We start from the raw sequence: 18,776 nt of genomic DNA on the forward strand, positions 1-18,776 counted from the left end.
AATGTAACTGTTTTCAAGTCCCAAGTCAATAACAAGATGCCAATATAAAGGGCGGTTATACGGCTATATAGATACAGATACAGATACAATTACTTTTGGGGAAATCAATAACAGGATTAACTGAGAATTTCAACGACGCATTGTATTCCGCTTTGTGATATCAAAGTTTAGAAATAGATTCTACTTTCAGGCGCAATATTTTCGCAGTTACTACAGTCACTTTGTAATTTCCTATGGAAACAGTACATGGTGAGGGTTTGCCATGAGCTCGCCCACTTTAGACTACATCGTGCCGTCATTACCTTGTGCGGTGTTGCCTCCAGTCAGTTTTAACGTTGGCGGTTGTTTCTGCGCCAGACCAGCCCTTGCTTTCGTACCTGCTGCCTGGGGTGGTAGTGGTGCCGCGCCTTCGGGTGTTAGATGACGTATAGTCGTTAGAAGCATACCAGTAATACAAACTCTACAACTTTATACATCCTGTGCCGGGCAGTCTTCCCTCATGCTCACTCACTCATGGCAGGGTATTGTCGCTCTTTCTGAGGAACCCCCTCCCTTGAACTATTCCAGACTCTGCATCTTGCAGTCTGTGCCCAGGTGGGGCCTAGGTGTTTCTGCAGGTTGTCTCTCCCTAAACATGATCTTTTACATATCTAAAGATGTTGCTCATTAGATATGTATAAAAATGTCTAATTACCTTTACTTTTGTCCATTCTCTCTGCAGTCTGGTCCTTTTGTTGGCTGACTTGTTGCTCCATCCGGACACTTTTCTCCCTTCTCTCCCGTAACTTCCTCTCCAGCTCGGTCTCTGCAGCGGGCTCCATGATGTCAGGTTGTCGTGATGCTGTTTATAGTATAAAAATTTATGTCTTAGTTACATCCTTTTGTCATGAATATTAGACACTAACGTTCGTGTATGGACTTGGAATAGGAACCAACACTTAGCAAATACTTGTACGTTTTTGACAATCGGCCATTTTCAAGTTTTGCTTTGCTTTGAGGTTTTTGCTTCGTGTAGCGGTTCCTAAAAATAGACGACATTATAAACATTCAAAACAGATGACGAGGCGCAGTTCAAAGAAAACTAACAAGAAAAATGTCATTTTTGGATATTCAAGATGGTAATAATTCTAGCTTGTATCTTTAATTTGGTTGTTTTATCTTGACCTGTTCTGATTATTACAGCTTGCCTTTGATACCTGTTTGCAAACGTGTAGTTGTTCTCCTGTGAGGTAAGATGATACGTTATCACTCAACGAGTATTCAGAACATTAATAGAAATTTAGTTACCGACCCTTAACAGGTGTGACTTGTACAGGTGCGACTTGGACTTCCTCAGTTCCTCTGCCTGCTGTCGATCCCTTCACCTCCTCCTGTCCAGCTCGTTTGGCTCCTTCTGTAGCAAACGATTTACAACACATAACAAGGATATAACAAAAACAATAAGTGGCAGCATGTTCAAAATTTCAACAATAAAAAACAAGCAGAAGGCTGTCAGTGCAGTCTTCTTAGCAACAACGTACATGAAGGGTAAATGCCGTACACATTTTGAAATAAAAGTATCAGATGTAGCAAAAACAGTTCATTTTGTGTGTGTAGATGTAGATTTAGAGTAAAAATAGAAAACATCAGCAACCTTTGTCTTTTCACCCTAATTGTTTAAATATACTTTAGTAGTTATAACCAGCATTTTTACTGTATCATGATTTAACCAAACATTGCTCACCTTTCTCAGCCTCCTGTTTCAGGAAGGCCATGATGGCGCCGGTCCCTTGTTTACACACGTCTTGTGGAGGGTATGTCAGGGGGTTTCCAGAAATATCCAAGTCCCTCAGCTTGTCTGCTCGGTGAAGGACGGTTGGGAGCCTGGTGATGTTGTTGTTCCTTATGACCAGTTTCTCCATGGCAGGTAGTTCACACAGGACTTCTGGGACCGTGTCGAACTTGTTGTTCCAGAGTTGGATCACCCGTAGGTTGTGCAGGTGACTCATGGTGCTCGGCAGGGTTCTGAGGAGGTTATTTTCTACTGCCAAGAACCACAGGTGTTGTAAGTTTCCCACTTCATCTGGGACCATGTCAAACTTGCAACCGCCAGCGTACAGTTTCTGCAGTGTCTTCAGCTGCAGCATCTGTCTGGGGAACTCATCAAACTGACAGTTGGGGACACCGAGAGTCTTCAGCCTGGTGAGTCGTGTGACGTCATCGGGGAGACGTCTGATGGGGTTCATACCGACACTTAACACCTCAAGGTTAGGGAGCGAGCACACGCCTGAGGGTACCTCCGTCAGCTGATTATTATGAATGTACAGTTCTCTCAGTTTCTGCAGCTTTTCCACACCAGGAGGGAAGGTTGAGAGTTTATTATTGTAGACACTTAACCCCTCAAGGTTAGGGAGCGAGCACACCCCTGAGGGTACCTCCGTCAGCTGATTATCATAAATGTACAGGTCTCTCAGTTTCTGCAGCTTTTCTACACCAGGGGGGAAGGTGGAGAGCTTGTTGTTCCCGAAATTTAACACCTCAAGGTTAGGGAGCGAGCAGACGCCTGGGGGTACCTCCGTCAGCTGATTACCATAAATGTTCAGTTCTCTCAGTTTCTGCAGCTTTTCCACACCAGGAGGGAAGGTTGAGAGTTTATTATTACCGACACCTAACACCTCAAGGTTAGGGAGCGAGCACACCCCTGAGGGCACCTCCGTCAGCTGATTATCATAAATGTACAGTTTTCTCAGTTTCTGCAGCTTTTCCACACCAGGAGGGAAGGTGGAGAGTTTATTTTTACTGACATCTAACTCCTCAAGACTAGGCAGCATACAAACTCCAGGTGGAACCTTTGTCAGCTGATTATCAAAAATGGACAGTAATGTCAATTTCTGCAGCTTCTCTATCCCAGGAGGCAAGTTGGCAAGCTTGTTACGATAAACGTACAGGTGTGTCAATTTCTGCAAGGTGACGATCGCCTGTGGCAAACTTGTCAGCATGTTGGCATGTACCTCCAAACGGTAAAGTTTCTGCAGACGGCCGATTGCTTCCGGGATGCTGGTTAGTTTGTTATTGGACAAATCTAGAGCCTCCAGGTCAGTGATATCAAACACCTCCTCCGGTATGGACGTCAGACCCTGGTTAGTCAGGTCAAGGGTCAGGCGACCGTCGACGGTCTGAGGCTGGAGGTTCAGGCCTGCCGCCATGTTGGATTTCCTACATAACGTACAAAGAAACTGTAAATATGATTCCACAAGCGCTCATATGGCTGATATAGAAGCACGAAGAAGGCACAAGCACACACACACACACACACACACACACATACACACACACGCACACATACACACACACACACACACATACACACACACGCACACATACACACACACACACATATATATATATATGTAACCCCGTTATGTATATATATATGCATATACACACACACATACATACACACACACACACACACACACACACACACATACATACATATACATACACACACACACACACACATACATACATACACACACACACACACACACACACACATACATATACAAACACACGCGCGAACACAAACAAACCTACGGTGGTGATTAGATGCGTGCCGTATTGATATACAAGGACTGATAGAGTAGAAAAAGTAGCCTCTGGCCACTCAGCCACGGTGCATAAAACGTGACCATGGTGCAGTCAAATATATTTAACTTTGCTATTTGGTCAATATTTAACTTTGCTATTTGGTCAATATTTAACTTTGCTATTTGGTCAATATTTAACTTTGCTATTTGGTCAATATTTATCTGTATGCTGTTTTACAGCTCATTCACGTTGACTATTTCAAGTCTGTAGCCCATGACGAGGTTTCTTGATTGTGCTGGTACTAAGATAACGCCGTTCTGGGAGGCGGACTCGGACTTAGGCCAGCCGACTTGCGCGTTTACCAAACTTTATTTACTGACAACACAAGTATGTAGCCATAAAGAGAACGTTATCACACTTCTTGACCTTTGAACTCCAGTGGGAGGTGACGCCAGGTACAATGTACATGACAAATATACTTACTTACAACAAATATACTTACTCATTTACTCTGGAGCATACTCTGGAGCAGTTTTTTTTTACTCCGGAGCAACACATATAGCTACTCCAAAGCAATGATTCACTTCACTTCACTACATACAGATAGTATATTTTCGTACGTACATGAAACCCCAGTGGTTTTTACCTTATATTCTGCAATAGAAATAAAAGATACGATACGGTGCCAGTGCCTCCGCACGGTATTTATATGTTATTGTTATATTTCAGCCATACATAGTATGGTGAAATATATTGTATTCGTAATGTTTCTTTCTTTCTTTCTTTCTCCTGTCAAATCTTCAAAGTGATTCATCTCCGCCGTTCCTGGACCGAATGACCTGAAATTTGGCACAGGGGTAGAATGGGCCAATACCTTGATGCTTTTTTCTCAGTTTTTTGATATCTGCCTCTAAAATGATTTTATTGAGATTTTTTGGTCTGTTGTTTACGGTCTTATAACGGTATATTTTGCACCCCTGTACCCTGGTATGAGTAACATTTGGTATAGATAGGCATAAGATAGTTGGTAAAATGATCCAAGTAAAATTTTTGGCATAAAGTACTGTAAAAGGCTTAATTACAGCACTTTTTTTAGGGGAAATTGGTTTTCTTTCGTTCTCCATGCCATGACCTTTCGGACGTTCACCCCACAGAGCCGACACCTGCACCTGCGTCTAGCCGGCAGGAAGAGTTAATTCAATTAATGGTTCAGCCAATCAGCGAAGAGGAAAGCGAAGGCTAATTAATATTCATAAGCGGGACCACACAATACGTTAACTTGAAGACTCAGGCCGTACAGACTTCTCGCCAGGATTTTTTCAAAGCGTCGGACAGGGGTCCGGGGGCCGCCGAATGTCCCTGGCGGGGTCCAGGGGCAGGGCCACTGTGTGTGTGGGGGGGGGGGGACCCAGGTGGGCGAAGCCCCCCGGAAGCTCTTGCATTTTAGACTATTGAGAAGGCTTCTTTTATCAGTTTTTTTAGGGCTATATCTACGATAATCGTAGCAGTCACTTACTTCTCTTTAGCAGTTTGACTTTAAAATATTTCGGGTCAAAGCTTCAAAGACAACTAAAACCTCATAAGCAACAAACTTTACTTAGCTCAACAGTATACAAAAATATTGTACGGGTTGCCATCCTTAGTTGAAGCGCTTATTTATAGCGCTAGTATCTTCGCTGCGCCGTTAGCCGCCGTGCGACTTTTGTTGACGGTCTGATATCCCTACGTCGCCGCCTCGCTGATATTCCCACGGACATGTTTCAAGAAAAATACCCAGCAAAAAACGCTGTTCTGCGTCAAATTCTATTCTATAAAACATGTGGGACTCAGTGTTACAGTCTAAATATTTTGTAGAAGCACCGCTGTAGGAAAGAAGGTCCAAGCAATGTAAGACATCACGTAGCATGAAGTTCGCTGTCAACTGGCACACAGCACATGACTGTTTGAAACTCTAAGTCTAATCAACAGCCGTCTTTGATTGATAGCCGGCGGTCCTTTGATGAAGTCGGCGAAAGCTGCGTTAGTTAGAAAATCTGCGTTTAGTTTTGATACGTAATTATAAGTTAGACAGTGGCGAGAATGATTATTTTCTCATCAATATTTCTCTTCAGAATTATTTGAACGTAATTGTACACCTAAACAATTGGCTTACCTGTGCAATGTTTATATGATTAATGATCAGTGTACTGAAATCATGTGTAACGTATGGCTCCTAGTCAATAGATCAGCATTTTCTCTATAGTGACCACCTGTCTATAGTGGCCACATTTCCTAGTGCTGTTGTTGTTTGACATAAACTTTGAACATTTAAATTGTAAGTAACTTTAAACTGCCAGAGTTTCAGCCCAATAAAACACTCTCAGCGCCAGGGTATGAACAGACTGACCAGACAGACGAAAATAAATCCTCGAACAAGGTTCAATCGTATCTTCCGGGTCTGGCAGGAAGTTGTTAAACTAAAATAAGAATAGGCTCGATGGCTGATTGCATACAAAGTAAAACAGTTTAACAGTTTTACAGCTTGAAGAAAACAAACGCTCCTACAGTACCTGCACCTGCTTGATAATTATTAAATCGTATGCCCTACTTGAATAAAAAAAGTTCACTGCAATAATAAATGTACCCACATCACAAGGAGCTTATACTTGTTTAAACTTACACCTAGTTATCGTACTGAAAATTGTTAATGACATTACATGAAGTCATTCAACAATTTTCAGTCATGATGAAAATTTTCTGAATGGAAGGTGTGATTATTGTCATTTTCTGAAAAATAGAAGCAAGCTCTGTTTTTACCTGGAATCAATTCACAATACCAGTCCACTTTGGGGGATAATGTACTGTTAAGAGGATGTTCCATTTTTGCGCAGGGGTGATTTGGAACAGTCCAATGTTGCGTGGGAAGGGGTATGGCTGAAATATGCTGTATTTGCTCTTAAGCAAATGTCGGCCTTTCTAGTTTATCTTTACTTTCTATACTTTCTTTTTATGTGCAAATAAATAAAATAACAAATAAAACACCGCACAAGGTTGTTACCCCATGCACACTGCATATTAGAGCCTTTTGAGTTTTTTAAGGTCGTTTGAGATCGTTTGAGGTGTTTAGGCAGACAAACAAGCTTAAGTAGAGTTTCACAGGCAAATCTGAACGGGTGCGACCATGCTTGGCAATGTACACAAAGCATACATTGTCCACGTGTAACGTTGTTAACTCTAGACTGCAATACAATGAAGTTACTCAGTTTACAGACTTGGGCCGGCCTACACAGACACGGCGGTGTAAGGTTACCCTGGGATTGTTCAGGTAAACACATACTATCGCTGATATTACAGTTGCAAAATGCATTTAGAGGTAGTTTCTAATCCCCGTATAGTTGCCATTGTATGTCAGTGTCTGTCGCCAGGTATGGCAAAGAATTAGGACTGCAAACAGACACATGGATGAATTTGACAAGCGTCTTTATCTAGTTTTGACCCAGACAGGTCATGTATGGCACCGCCCACAAAGCACACGTCGTCTATTTATTTGTATGGCTGATTGCTCCAAATGACAACTAAATAACGCTACAGATCTTACATAAGAATGACATGTAGAGATACAAATTTACAATGATTATAGTGTCAATATAGTTCTAGAAATACCAGTCAAAACTCATATTACTAATTGATATGTTTTAACCCCGCTTAGCTTTCACTGACATACAGTTGTCAGGTATACTGTGTTTTTTATCAACACCAGTGTGCGTCAAGCACACACTGCTTACAACTGAAAATCTTAACCAGACCACTCATGCATGGTGACGCCCATAAACCATTCATGTATGTCATGTCATGTTGTCGACTCTAGACTGCAATACAATGGGGTTCCGCCACTCAGTTTACCGAGTTTGACTAACCTATCGACATACGGCGGTGGAAGTTAGCCTCCTTCGCAGACTCTAGTTAGCGGGGATGACTTTTTATGGGCGCTGATTTTCAATGTTGACTTAATAACTTCTCTAATGCCGGGAAAGGGAGTTTGCCTAGAAATGTAGTTTGCTTTGGAAGGCATTTTCTGCCCCGTCGCTACGGGGCAAAACTCCCCTCCACGGCCAGGTGCAAGGTTACACTGTGATTGTTCTGTAAACATTGCAACACCGACGATTTTTGATCTACTTTGTGTTCATTCAACAGCGGTGTTTGTCAAGTGGAATGCTGTAGAAGCAGTAATTACACACGCTCAGGGAAACAGGCATGTCTTTTCTGGAGCAAGGCTCCCAAATCACGGGACGTGACGGTGTTACATCTACTGATTTTATTGTCCTCATAATTAGAGTTACTCTGGTTCCTACGTGAATGCTGGTACAAGGTTTATTACGATTCGGAGCAGCTCAGTGTGTATCGTATCCATGTAGATGTCCTTAGCTAGCAGTGTTTTTTTTGCGATATATCATTCTATTCACAAGCTGGGTGAAACTGAGGAGTCGCCGTGTCTCTTCGGAACGCTTTGACAAGTTGAACGTTTTCTTAAAAAAGATAAACACAATGTACCTTTGTACATTTTGTTAAAGTTGTGTCGGTATACAGCTTAATGTAGTTATGGGTTGAGCTGAGCTCTCAAAGTCATGGCAGAATACAACAGAACTAGCCAGGAATTGCCTATATTTGTTATGATTATTGCTGTACCCTGTTTGAATGGCTTTAGTACAGTTACGTAATGCAATAAGGAGCCCAATAGCCGTAGTGTTTCTCAAAATCGGTTGTCTGGCGTTCAATCGTGCTGCGATGGTGAGATTATCATCGAGTATTATTTGTTACGTTGCCTAAAAAACTACCCCCTTACCGCCGTCTTGGGATGCCCAAAACTTCTAGTCTGAATATGGTTAATGTAGAGAGAGCAGGACCGTATGTATTAACTAGTTGGTTTAAAAACTGTCATCTGCGCTAGATAAACACATAATTGTTTGCTATACTGTTCAGAAAGCAACGTGACATACCTGTATACTCTTGGTCGCGTTCGTCCTTAGTCTAGGTTGTGTTCGTCCTAACTTAAGCAGCTACCTGTTACGAATCGCCGCCGTTCAGTAGGTGGGTTGTTTATCCAAAATATCTACATAAAAGACAGGGTTATGCTAGGTGACCCGAAGGTCATCAGCCTCAGCAGGCACAAATGATGTTTGTAATAGGATCGTTTTCGTAACTTTCTGTACACATGGCCACCCGTTCTATATTTAGTACGAAGAGAAAGGCAAAATTACCGCATTTTCAAATATGAAGAGAAAAGAGACGCAGCTGAAACGATTTCCGGGTAAAGAATGTAGAGAAAATAGACGGTGTGTTGTTTTGGTCAGACTGTCATGGCGGACAGGTATCAATGTCACAGTTCGTGTTACCTGTGAGGCCCGGGTAACAATAGGGCATGAATAAAGGCTGGGATTGTGGGGCATTACTGCAGGGTGTTTAGTCTAGAACCCAGAAGGCCTGGGCTCAAATCATGTCATGCTACCAATCTTGTGTCCTTGTGCTTTGGTACTTTCCACAAGTTTCTAAATAGTTTTTTCATTCCACCTTGGTGTAAAAATGGGTACCTGACTTCGTTCGGGTTGTGTGTGTGTGTGTGTGTGTGTGTATGTGTGTGTGTGTGTAAACATTATTTAGTTTTTTGAATGACGGGTAAAGATCTATTGGCAACGCTGTGATCTCCAAACTACACGACAACACATTTTTGTAGAAATAGGACATTACAGATTTACTTCTGTACTGAAGTGGTAAACATTATGTTATTCAGTGAAATTTATTATGTTATTTGTTTCAAATCTACATAGCGTTCCAATTAAATACAGTGTTTGCTGTTCACACGCTTGAGTAGAATTGAAAAGTTTTCAACTAAAGCGTGTCCAGTCAGGCTTGACAACGCCAACAAGCTTCCTTTGTCTAATAGTAGCGTTGTCAAATAGACCGCATACATGTACATGTATATAAAATGCTGGCTATCAAGTCGCGGTTTACAGACTAGTGCTGGCCTGTTGCGAGAGTACAATGTTACACTGGGATTGTTAACATTGCAACATTGAAGATTCTATGTCCATTGCATAGCTGTGTTTGTGGAAGCTGTAAGTGCACAAAACAAGAAAAATTGGAAAGTTTTGAACCAGGCCAGTCACACCAGGTGACGCCCACAAAGCACACTCTGTCTCTACGTGACGTCATCAGCCATGAACTACGAGAATGACGAGAAACCGACTTTACTCACAGTTTTCACGCTTGGCTGTCGGAAGAGATGCGGCAGTAGAAGATACTCTGTGACTCTGCCGGTGCCAGTGCTCTGACATCATTTAAAGCTACAACCATACCTTAACGGAGCTAATGGCCTGTCTAATCCATACATTGTCCATTGTTGAACGCATGCGCTTTACCCAACGTAAGAAAGTTGACGTAAGAAAGGTGAGAGATAATGGTGAAGCTGCCCATCTGCTGAGAGTTTTCCCTTTACGTTGTAATTTTAGTTGACAAGATATAGGTGAACATTTCGTCCTAAGAAACATGTATATTTATGATCTAGTTGTAGTGTTCTAGAGATTACGAATATGTGTGTATAGTGAGCTTTCTAAAAGAAATGTACTTCATTCTCTATTAATCATTCATTATTAATCTGAGGATGTTGCATTATACCTACCCACCTACCTAGTCCCTTGACCTCCTGGTCGTTGGGGGGGGGGGGGGTGGGGGGGGTGGGGGGGGTTGGGTCTAGGTAGACATGAAGATGGAGTGTTGTCTCCAGGCCCGTCTTAACGCAACATTAAGGTTTCGATAACCCCCTGGTCTCGTAGAGCCTGCTAAAGAGGCTAGTTTCTGACCTACTGGTCAGTACATGTAAAAGGGGTAAAGGTGGGTTCACACCTGCGTATATGGTCATGTCCGTATGAAGTCCGTTTGGACGTCTTAACCTCAACCAGGCCTCAAAAGCCGAGGAAAAACTGTCTATATTTGTCCAATTTCTACTACTTTTCCAGCGACCTTTGGAGCCTGATAGAGGCAAAAACCCCCATACGGACCTCATACGCACTGAACCCACCTTAAAATCTGCGTGAGTTGAGCAGACCTATCAGAGCTGGCTTTACGTAGCCTAAACAAAACTGGTGTGTTACGCCTTGAGGCAGTTTACTCGTTATATCGTTATTACTCGTAATTACGAAGTCTGCCTGTTTTAAGTTCATCTTAGAGATTTGAATACTTGGCCATAAAACACACCAGTTGACGTTTTGAACTAATTTTATTTCACCGCACCTTAAGAGTAAGAAACAAAATGTCTATAACCACTAAGAAAGAATAAACCTATTTATGGTGCAGATAGTACATCATTGTCTCATGATGTCATTGAGCGAATCACAAAGTTGTTGCATTATTTACTGCCATCAAAGCACTACTGACTGTGTTTATCATCGGTAATACAAAATCAACTTAAACTGTTTACAGCATGTATATTTCTAATACATCATATAGATTCCGAAACATGAAAAACAACTACTGTTCATGTTCCATAATGTACGTGTACCTATCTCTCGAATTGTTCAAATGCAAATATGATATCTTCAGAATACTAACCGCAAGCAATACTAAACTTACACCATCTGTAGAACAGTGTAATTTTGCAGAATACTTATCACAAGAAATACTTAAATTCAACACCACACCCTTACATATTTCATTGATTAAAAGACGATACAAAACATTCATCTAATAATTGAGTAACAATGCAGTAAGATATTTTCACCAGGATATTGGTTGGAAGCCCACTTACATTTTGTAAATGATTTAGCTTGCATTTCTACTTAACTCTCGATTAACCCATCAAGATATGGAAGGCGAGTTAGAGGTAAAGTTCTTTTGACACCAAAAACGTTTTTGCTAGTTTCCGTCATGTAAATCATGGTACAGGTTTCCGAAACGTTATGTCAAAACAACTTGACCATCTTTCAACTTGACTTACCAAATTGGGCAGGCTAATGATGCAAGTAAGTAATGAAGCAATTGTATTAGCATGTTAAATGTTACTTCTCAAACTGCTTTTCTCTACTTTCTTGTGTCAGACTTTCCTTCACAAATTGAGGAGTTACAATCTTGGCTATGTTATTTTAATACCCGCTGCCTTAACTTCTACTAGACACCTTGGTACATCAAATGTACATCAATGTTCTATGGATGAACATCGCTTGCTCCACATCGCTATGTATGGGACTAAAATCAATGATCTAATGGTATAATGATATGATTTAAAAAGTTAGATGAGAGCAAAATGTTAGTTACTACCAAGTCACAATAAACTACAAACAATTTCATCACACTATTTCCACGCCAAAACCACTAGACCTATTTTACAAACCACAATCATATGTCGAGGAAGATGCAAATAATGTTTCAGTGTCAATGTCAAATTATCAACACAACGTTACACGTTCATATTGTGATTGATTACAGCCTATGAGCTCATGTCTAATCACGGGAACAAAAAAAGCCAAAAGGCAGGTCAAGTATTTAACTGCTATAAAGCTGAATTATCATTATTCCAAGTTGTTATATCGTGTTAAACTATTCGCAGATAAATTTGACGTCTTTAGATAATTATATACCACAAAACTAGATCTCAATTATACCAAACTAGCCTATATTAATTAATAAGCAGGCAATCATTATTTATGGCTCTAAATTAGACTCAATTACAGTACCAGAGAAGTCGTCATGATACGTCAGTTGACAAGTTCCTGTGATTAGTTTTAAAACAACAGCTTGGTGATGATTCTGATCAAACATTAAGTAAACATCGAGTAAAGATCCCAACAATAGTAGTGAACAAATGAGCTCATCTGTTCACTAGTATTGTTGGGATCTTTACTTGACTTGATACATTACAGTTAAACTGTCCTCCAACTCAAGAATTTGCACTCAGTCAGTCTTCGTCAGCTCTCTGACCCGATAGCTCTGGACTTCCGACAACCTTTGACTCATTGCTGACGTCAAGTGTCCAGAGAGATTGGGTCGGACAGCTGATGATTCTGTCGAAATGATAAGGACATCTAATCTTCTCCATAACCATACTTATACTTACATGGCTTTACATAATGCTCAATTACTGTTCCAGTAGCAGAGAGGACGCCACGATTGACACGTTCTCGTACATGACAGTTGTCAGCACTGTTACTTCTTGCTGGCTGCAGCCTGTAATGAAAATAGAAAGAGTCTCAACTCCAAACTAATAATGCGCAAAGAGCTACGGGACAAGTGTGACTCATGACAATGGACTTAAGTTAGTGTTAATGGTACAACGATTATCTTTCACACCGAATCCACCAGTAGTTTTGTAGATTCATTCGCTTTGTTGGCCACCTGTAAGGTTACTGTATTATTTTATGATGTACATGCATTACATGAATTAATTATCCCAGACTCCAGTAAGAATTGACTCACTTTACTGTTTATGCATCTAAATATAAGTTTCAAAATTATTTTAGTCAGCAAGGTACCTCATGGTGCCAGGAAAATTGTTAAAAGAGCTTTTTAAAGACGTCACTAGTTTTACCCCAAATTTTCACGTGTTTACAGACCAAAATAAAACTACTCTCCTCCTTACATCACAGAACCCACACATTTTAATAAATCTGGGATCCTTCGTCTTCCACTGTCTCAGCAAAAGAAGTCGAGGCCAACAAGTTACAGGTTAGAGTTAGCGTTTAGACTAGTGTAGACAAATTCTATACTATTCTGTTCCAAACTATTTGTTTGTTTGTCCCCTTTCATGTTACCTGCAATTAGCCCTCGGGCAAGAATTTGCATTAAACTATTATTATAAATTATCATGAAGAAGTAAAATTACCTTCATATTAACCACAGTACTGATGGCCTGTAGAATCTCCTGCTGACTAAATCCGTCGATCAGATGGTGGAGCTTGTCAGCACAGTCTGGGCGGGGAAGAGAAACATCACCTTACATCATATTGTTAGGTAAGGAATGATTTTTAGTGTACTATACCGGTGTGAACTAACAACGTGTGTGGTAACAATAGAAGAAGCAGGTAATTACTGATGCTCATAGAAGGACTCTGGCTTTTTTTCCAGATGCAGTTTATTTAGTAAGGTTTCAAATACAACTCACACATAATAGTTGCTTTCTCAAATCTCCATACTGAATAACATTACACACGAGGCTAACTACAGTTTCCTCAATAGTTGGTGTAGAGATAAAGTTCTGCAATTTGGTCATTATTAATAACAAGGAACAAAGGGACTTGATGTGTTGGTCTGAAAGCTAATAGTTTTAGTTAGTACTAGGATAGACATAGAGGTCTTTATAGTACGACATGAAGAAATACGTCTCACCGTCGAACGGTGGCCTGTCCTCCTGGTTCTGGCTCCAACATGTCTGCATCAGCTGACTTACTGACGTCACGTCCTCCCTGTCGGTAGGGATCAGGGTCAGGTCAGGTCGTTGACCCATGGTGACCGCTATGGGGATTAAGGCCAAGTTGGTGACAACTGGCAAGGAAGCAAGAAAAAAAGTTTGAAATGGAAATTAGAACAATCAAAAGCATACACCCAATGTAGAATACCGTATGAACAAGCGTTCGTAGAACTCAACCTCCGTGAAATGGGTGAGGGTGTGGTGGTTTAAGGGTGTTTTTATAGACATCTCAGGGGCTAGCCTAACAGTATATGATACGTCCGATTGGCAAAATTGTCCGGAATTCTACAGGAATTTTTCCGCGCCCATGTCGTTGCATCATCCCTTTGGAGTGGAATAATTTGGGTTCACAGATTGTCATGGTATTTGGAATGCAGATAGTTTTGTCATGGGCTGTGAGCGAGCGAGTGAGATAGCTTTGGAGATGCCTTACATAATCAAATTTTATCATACAAATCAGGGGTAATTTGCATAATGAGGACAGTTATAAGCCTACTTTATTTCATAATAGCAGATACTCAAAGATAAGACACATGTAACTAACAAAGAGAGAAATATTAGCCTAACTGAGTTGTGTACTAGTATGTCCGATTGGTAAAAATTCCCAGAATTAATAGCAAGTCTTCCGGCGTGCGCAATTGCATCATCCCTTTGGAGGGTAATAACACGGGAAGGGTTGACGGATCGTCATGAATTTTTTATCTCCAGATAACTTGGGGGATGCCTTCTATAATGAAGTTTTATAAATGCAAATCAGGGGCTAGTTTGCAGAAATTAATTAATCCGCAACATGTTATAACAGGACAGTCAAACGTATTACATTTGTAACTGAAAAAAAAGAGATATTTGTAGATATTTATAGATATTTATAGATATTAAATATGCAAATCGCTACCTAGCTCCGCAATGTAGTACGTTATATACTTCTATTGTACATAATGGACTATCGAGATAAAACTTGTCAATATTGACGACTTAATACATTGCATGGACGTTTCCTCAGAGTAATATATTTTTGTACAACCCTCTTTACGTATAATATACGACTCCTGCAATACAGATCATTATTATTTAGTACGAACAGAAAGGCAAAATTACCGTTTTTTTAAATATGAAGAGAAAATGGACGCAGGTGAAGCAATTTTAGTGGAGAGACAGTAGATAAAATAGGGGTGTGTTGTTTTGGTCGGACTATCATAGCGGACAGCCAACAATCTTTCTGTTCGTTTTAGTCTTAAGCAGGGCGGATCTGCAAATGCTAACATGATCCGATGCACATGTAGAACTAGGCTATAGCTGCTAAGCGAGGTTAGGAACAGTACAGTTCCTCGCACAAGGAAACTACAATATAGACATAGTGCTTTAGAGTGGTACAACGACCAGCAACGTGACATACTTGTATAGTCTTTGTTGTGTAGCCCTGACTTAAGCAGCGTCTTGAGTTAAAACACCAACTGCCAGTAGGCGGGTTGTTTATCCAAATACAAGCATAGTAGACAGGTTAACGGTGTGTGACGTCAAGGTCGTCAACCCCAGCAGGTACAAATGGTGTTTGTAATAGGATCATTTTCGTAACTTTTCACACACTGGACTACCTGTCTATAGTTGGTGCGAACAGAAAGGCAAAATTACCGCATTTTCAAATATGAAGAGAAAAGAGACGCAGCTGAAACGATTTCCGGGTAAAGAATGTAGAGAAAATAGGTGTGTTGTTTTGGTCTGACTGTCATGGCAGATAGGTATTAATGTCACAGTTCGTGTTACCTGTGAGGCCCGGGTAACAATAGGCCATGAATAAAGCCTGGGGTTGTGTGGCATAACTGCAGGGTGTTTAGTCCAGAACCCAGAAGGCCTGGGTTCAAATCATGTCATGCTACCAATCTTGTGCCCTTGTGCTTTGGTACTTTCCACGAGTTTCTGAATAGTTTTTTTTCAAAAATGGGTATCTGACTTCGTTCGGGTTGTGTGTGTGTGTGTGTGTGTGTGTGTATGTGTGTGTGTGTGTGTAAACATTATTTAGTTTTTTGAATGACGGGTAAAGATCTATTGGCAACGCTGTGATCTCCAAACTACACTACAACACATTTTTGTAGAAATAGGACATTACAGATTTACTTCTGTACTGAAGTGGTAAACATTATGTTATTCAGTGAAATTTATTATGTTATTTGTTTCAAATCTACATAGCGTTCCAATTAAATACAGTGTTTGCTGTTCACACGCTTGAGTAGAATTGAAAAGTTTTCAACTAAAGCATGTCCAGTCAGCCGGTGCAATGGCCTAGTGGGTAGAGTGTTCGCCTTGTATTCGGAAGGTCGTGAGTTCGATCCCGGCCGAGTCATACCAAAGACTATAAAAATGGTACATGCTGCTTTCTCTGATTAGCACTCAGCATTCGGGAAAGAGTATGGAAGTTGAACACACACCACTACCAGTGGACTAGCCCCCTGCTGTAGTGATTGCGTTGTGTGTGACCCAGGGCTAATGAAACAGAGATGGGCACCGCCCTATGCGACAGTAATGGACACCGCCCTTGGAGCGGGAAGGGGGGGACCGTTTAACTAACTTCTAAATGTCCAGTCAGGCTTGACGACGCCAAGAAGGTCCTTTATCTAATAGTAGCGTTGTCAAATAGACCGCATACATGTACATGTATATAAAATGCTGGCAATCAAGTCGCGGTTTACAGACTAGTGCCGATTTTACTCACAGTTTTCACGCTTGGCTGTCGGAAGAGATGCGGCAGTAGAAGATACTCTGCCGGTGACACTGCCGGTTCCAGTGCTCTGACATCATTCAAAGCTACAACCAAACTTTAACGGAGCTAATGCCTTGTCCAATCCATACATTGTCCATTGTTGAACGCATGCGCCTTACGTAGACATTAAGATGTAGTGTTGTCTCCAGGCCCGTCTTAACGCAACATTAAGGTGTCGATAACCCCCTAGTCTCGTAGAGTCTGTAAAAGGGGTAAAGGTGGGTTCACACGTGCGTATAGGGTCATGTCTGTATGGGGTCCGTTTGGAGGTCTTGGTCTCTACCAGGCTTCAGATGTCGAGGAGTATGGTTTGCGAACCATCTAACTCGTTTGTCATGTTATCTGTCTATATTTGTCCCATTTCTACTACTTTTCCATCGACCTTTGGAGCCTGATAGAGGCAAAGACTCCCATACGGACCTCACACGCAAGTGTGGACTCACCCCTTATAATCTGCGGTAGTGGAGCAGACCTATCAGAGCTGGCTTTACGTAGCTTAAACAGGACTGGTGTGTTACGCCTGGGGGCAGTTTACTTGTTATATCACACGAAGTTTGCCTGTTTTAAGTTCATCTTAGAGATTTGAATACTTGGTCATAAAACGCACTCACCATTTGACGTTTTGAACCAATTTTATTTCATCGCACCACAAGAGTAAGAAACAAAATGTCTATAACCACTAAGAAAGAATAAACCTATTTATGGTGCAGATAGTACATCATTGTCTCATGATGTCATTGAGCGAATCACAAAGTTGTTGCATTATTTTACTGCCATCAAAGCACTACTGACTGTGTTTATCATTGGCAACACAAAATCAACTTAAACTGTTTACAGCATATATATTCCGAAACATGAAAAACAACTACTGTTCATGTTGCATAATGTATGTGTACCTATCTCTCGAATTGTTCAAATGCAAATATGATAGAATATGTAGAATACTGTAAATACAGAAACTTTCGCGGTGGTTTAATGTTCGCGGTTTTCGCGGTGACCTTAAAACCACCGCCAACATTTTTCCATGGCAGTAAGAGACTGCAGTGCATGGTGCTACTATACCGCGAACTTAAAACCACCGCGAAATGTCTCTTTTCCCGCTACCGCGACAATTAGACCACCGAACCACGGAGCCTGGTAGAGGCTACCACATCGCTATGTAATACGTATGGGACTAAAATCAATGATCTAATGGTATAATGATATGATTTAAAAAGTTAGATGAGAGCAAAATATTAGTTACTAGCGAGTCACAATAAACTACAAACAATTTCATCACACTAGTCCTGCCAATAAACCACTAAACCTATTTTACAAACCAAAATTAGATGTCGAGGAAGATGCAAATAATATCTCAGTAGTGCATTTCTCATGCTCACATCAATGTCAAGTTATCAACACCACTTTATACGTTACTGATATGAATGATGAAAGCCTATTAGTCCATGGGCCAGGACCCGAAATTCACGATATTTGTACGACTGAGAGGGACCAGAGATATCATACAGTTTTTTTTGAATCTGCAATAACCAAAGTTTATTTTAATCCATGAAAGCGAGCTTTAAAAAATCCATAGTAGCTCTGGTCCCTCTCGGTGGTACAAAAAACCGTCCTGGTCCATGGACTACATGAGCTCATGGCTCATTACAGGAACAGAAAGGCCAAAAGTCAGGTCAAGTATTTGGCAGCTTTAAAGCCGAATTATCATCATACCACTGTACCACTGTTCGCAGATAAAGTTGACGTTTTAACAACCAAAAGACTAGATCTCAACTAAACCAAACTAGCATATATTAACTATTGAACAGACATACCAATCATTATGGGTCTAAATTAGACTCAATATTGGCTATGTTATTTAAATACCCGCTGCCTTAACTTCTACAAGACACCTTGGTACATCAAATGTACATCAATGTTCTATGGATGAACATCGCTAGCCTCTACCAGGCTCCGTGGTTGGGTAGTCTAATTGTCAAAATTGGACAAACAAAGTCAATAGTACTCTAGGGG

At 40.9% G+C, this 18,776-nt stretch overlaps 2 protein-coding genes across 2 annotated transcripts in view; both read right to left on the reverse strand.

The window, feature by feature from the left end:
• Positions 1–282: 282 nt before the first annotated feature.
• LOC118408561 (leucine-rich repeat and IQ domain-containing protein 4-like) lies at positions 283–3,252 on the reverse strand. The gene is made up of 4 exons (XM_035809370.1): positions 1,724–3,252; positions 1,292–1,393; positions 695–841; positions 283–407 (listed from the first exon to the last, which is right to left on the reverse strand). Exons 1-4 carry the CDS (start codon positions 3,183–3,185, stop codon positions 283–285), a joined length of 1,836 nt encoding a protein of 611 aa, XP_035665263.1. The 5' UTR covers positions 3,186–3,252.
• A 7,670-nt stretch (positions 3,253–10,922) lies between these two features.
• The window catches only part of LOC118408562 (leucine-rich repeat and death domain-containing protein 1-like), a 37,055-nt gene continuing 29,201 nt past the window's right edge, over positions 10,923–18,776 (reverse strand). Inside the window, exon 12 of the mRNA XM_035809371.1 lies at positions 10,923–12,765. Within this exon, the coding sequence (XP_035665264.1) occupies positions 12,745–12,765 (21 nt within the window). The 3' untranslated portion in view covers positions 10,923–12,744. The remainder of the gene's footprint in view (positions 12,766–18,776) is intronic.

This window comes from Branchiostoma floridae, unplaced genomic scaffold (assembly GCF_000003815.2).
Source record: "Branchiostoma floridae strain S238N-H82 unplaced genomic scaffold, Bfl_VNyyK Sc7u5tJ_193, whole genome shotgun sequence".
Classification (NCBI taxonomy): Eukaryota; Metazoa; Chordata; class Leptocardii; order Amphioxiformes; family Branchiostomatidae; genus Branchiostoma; species Branchiostoma floridae.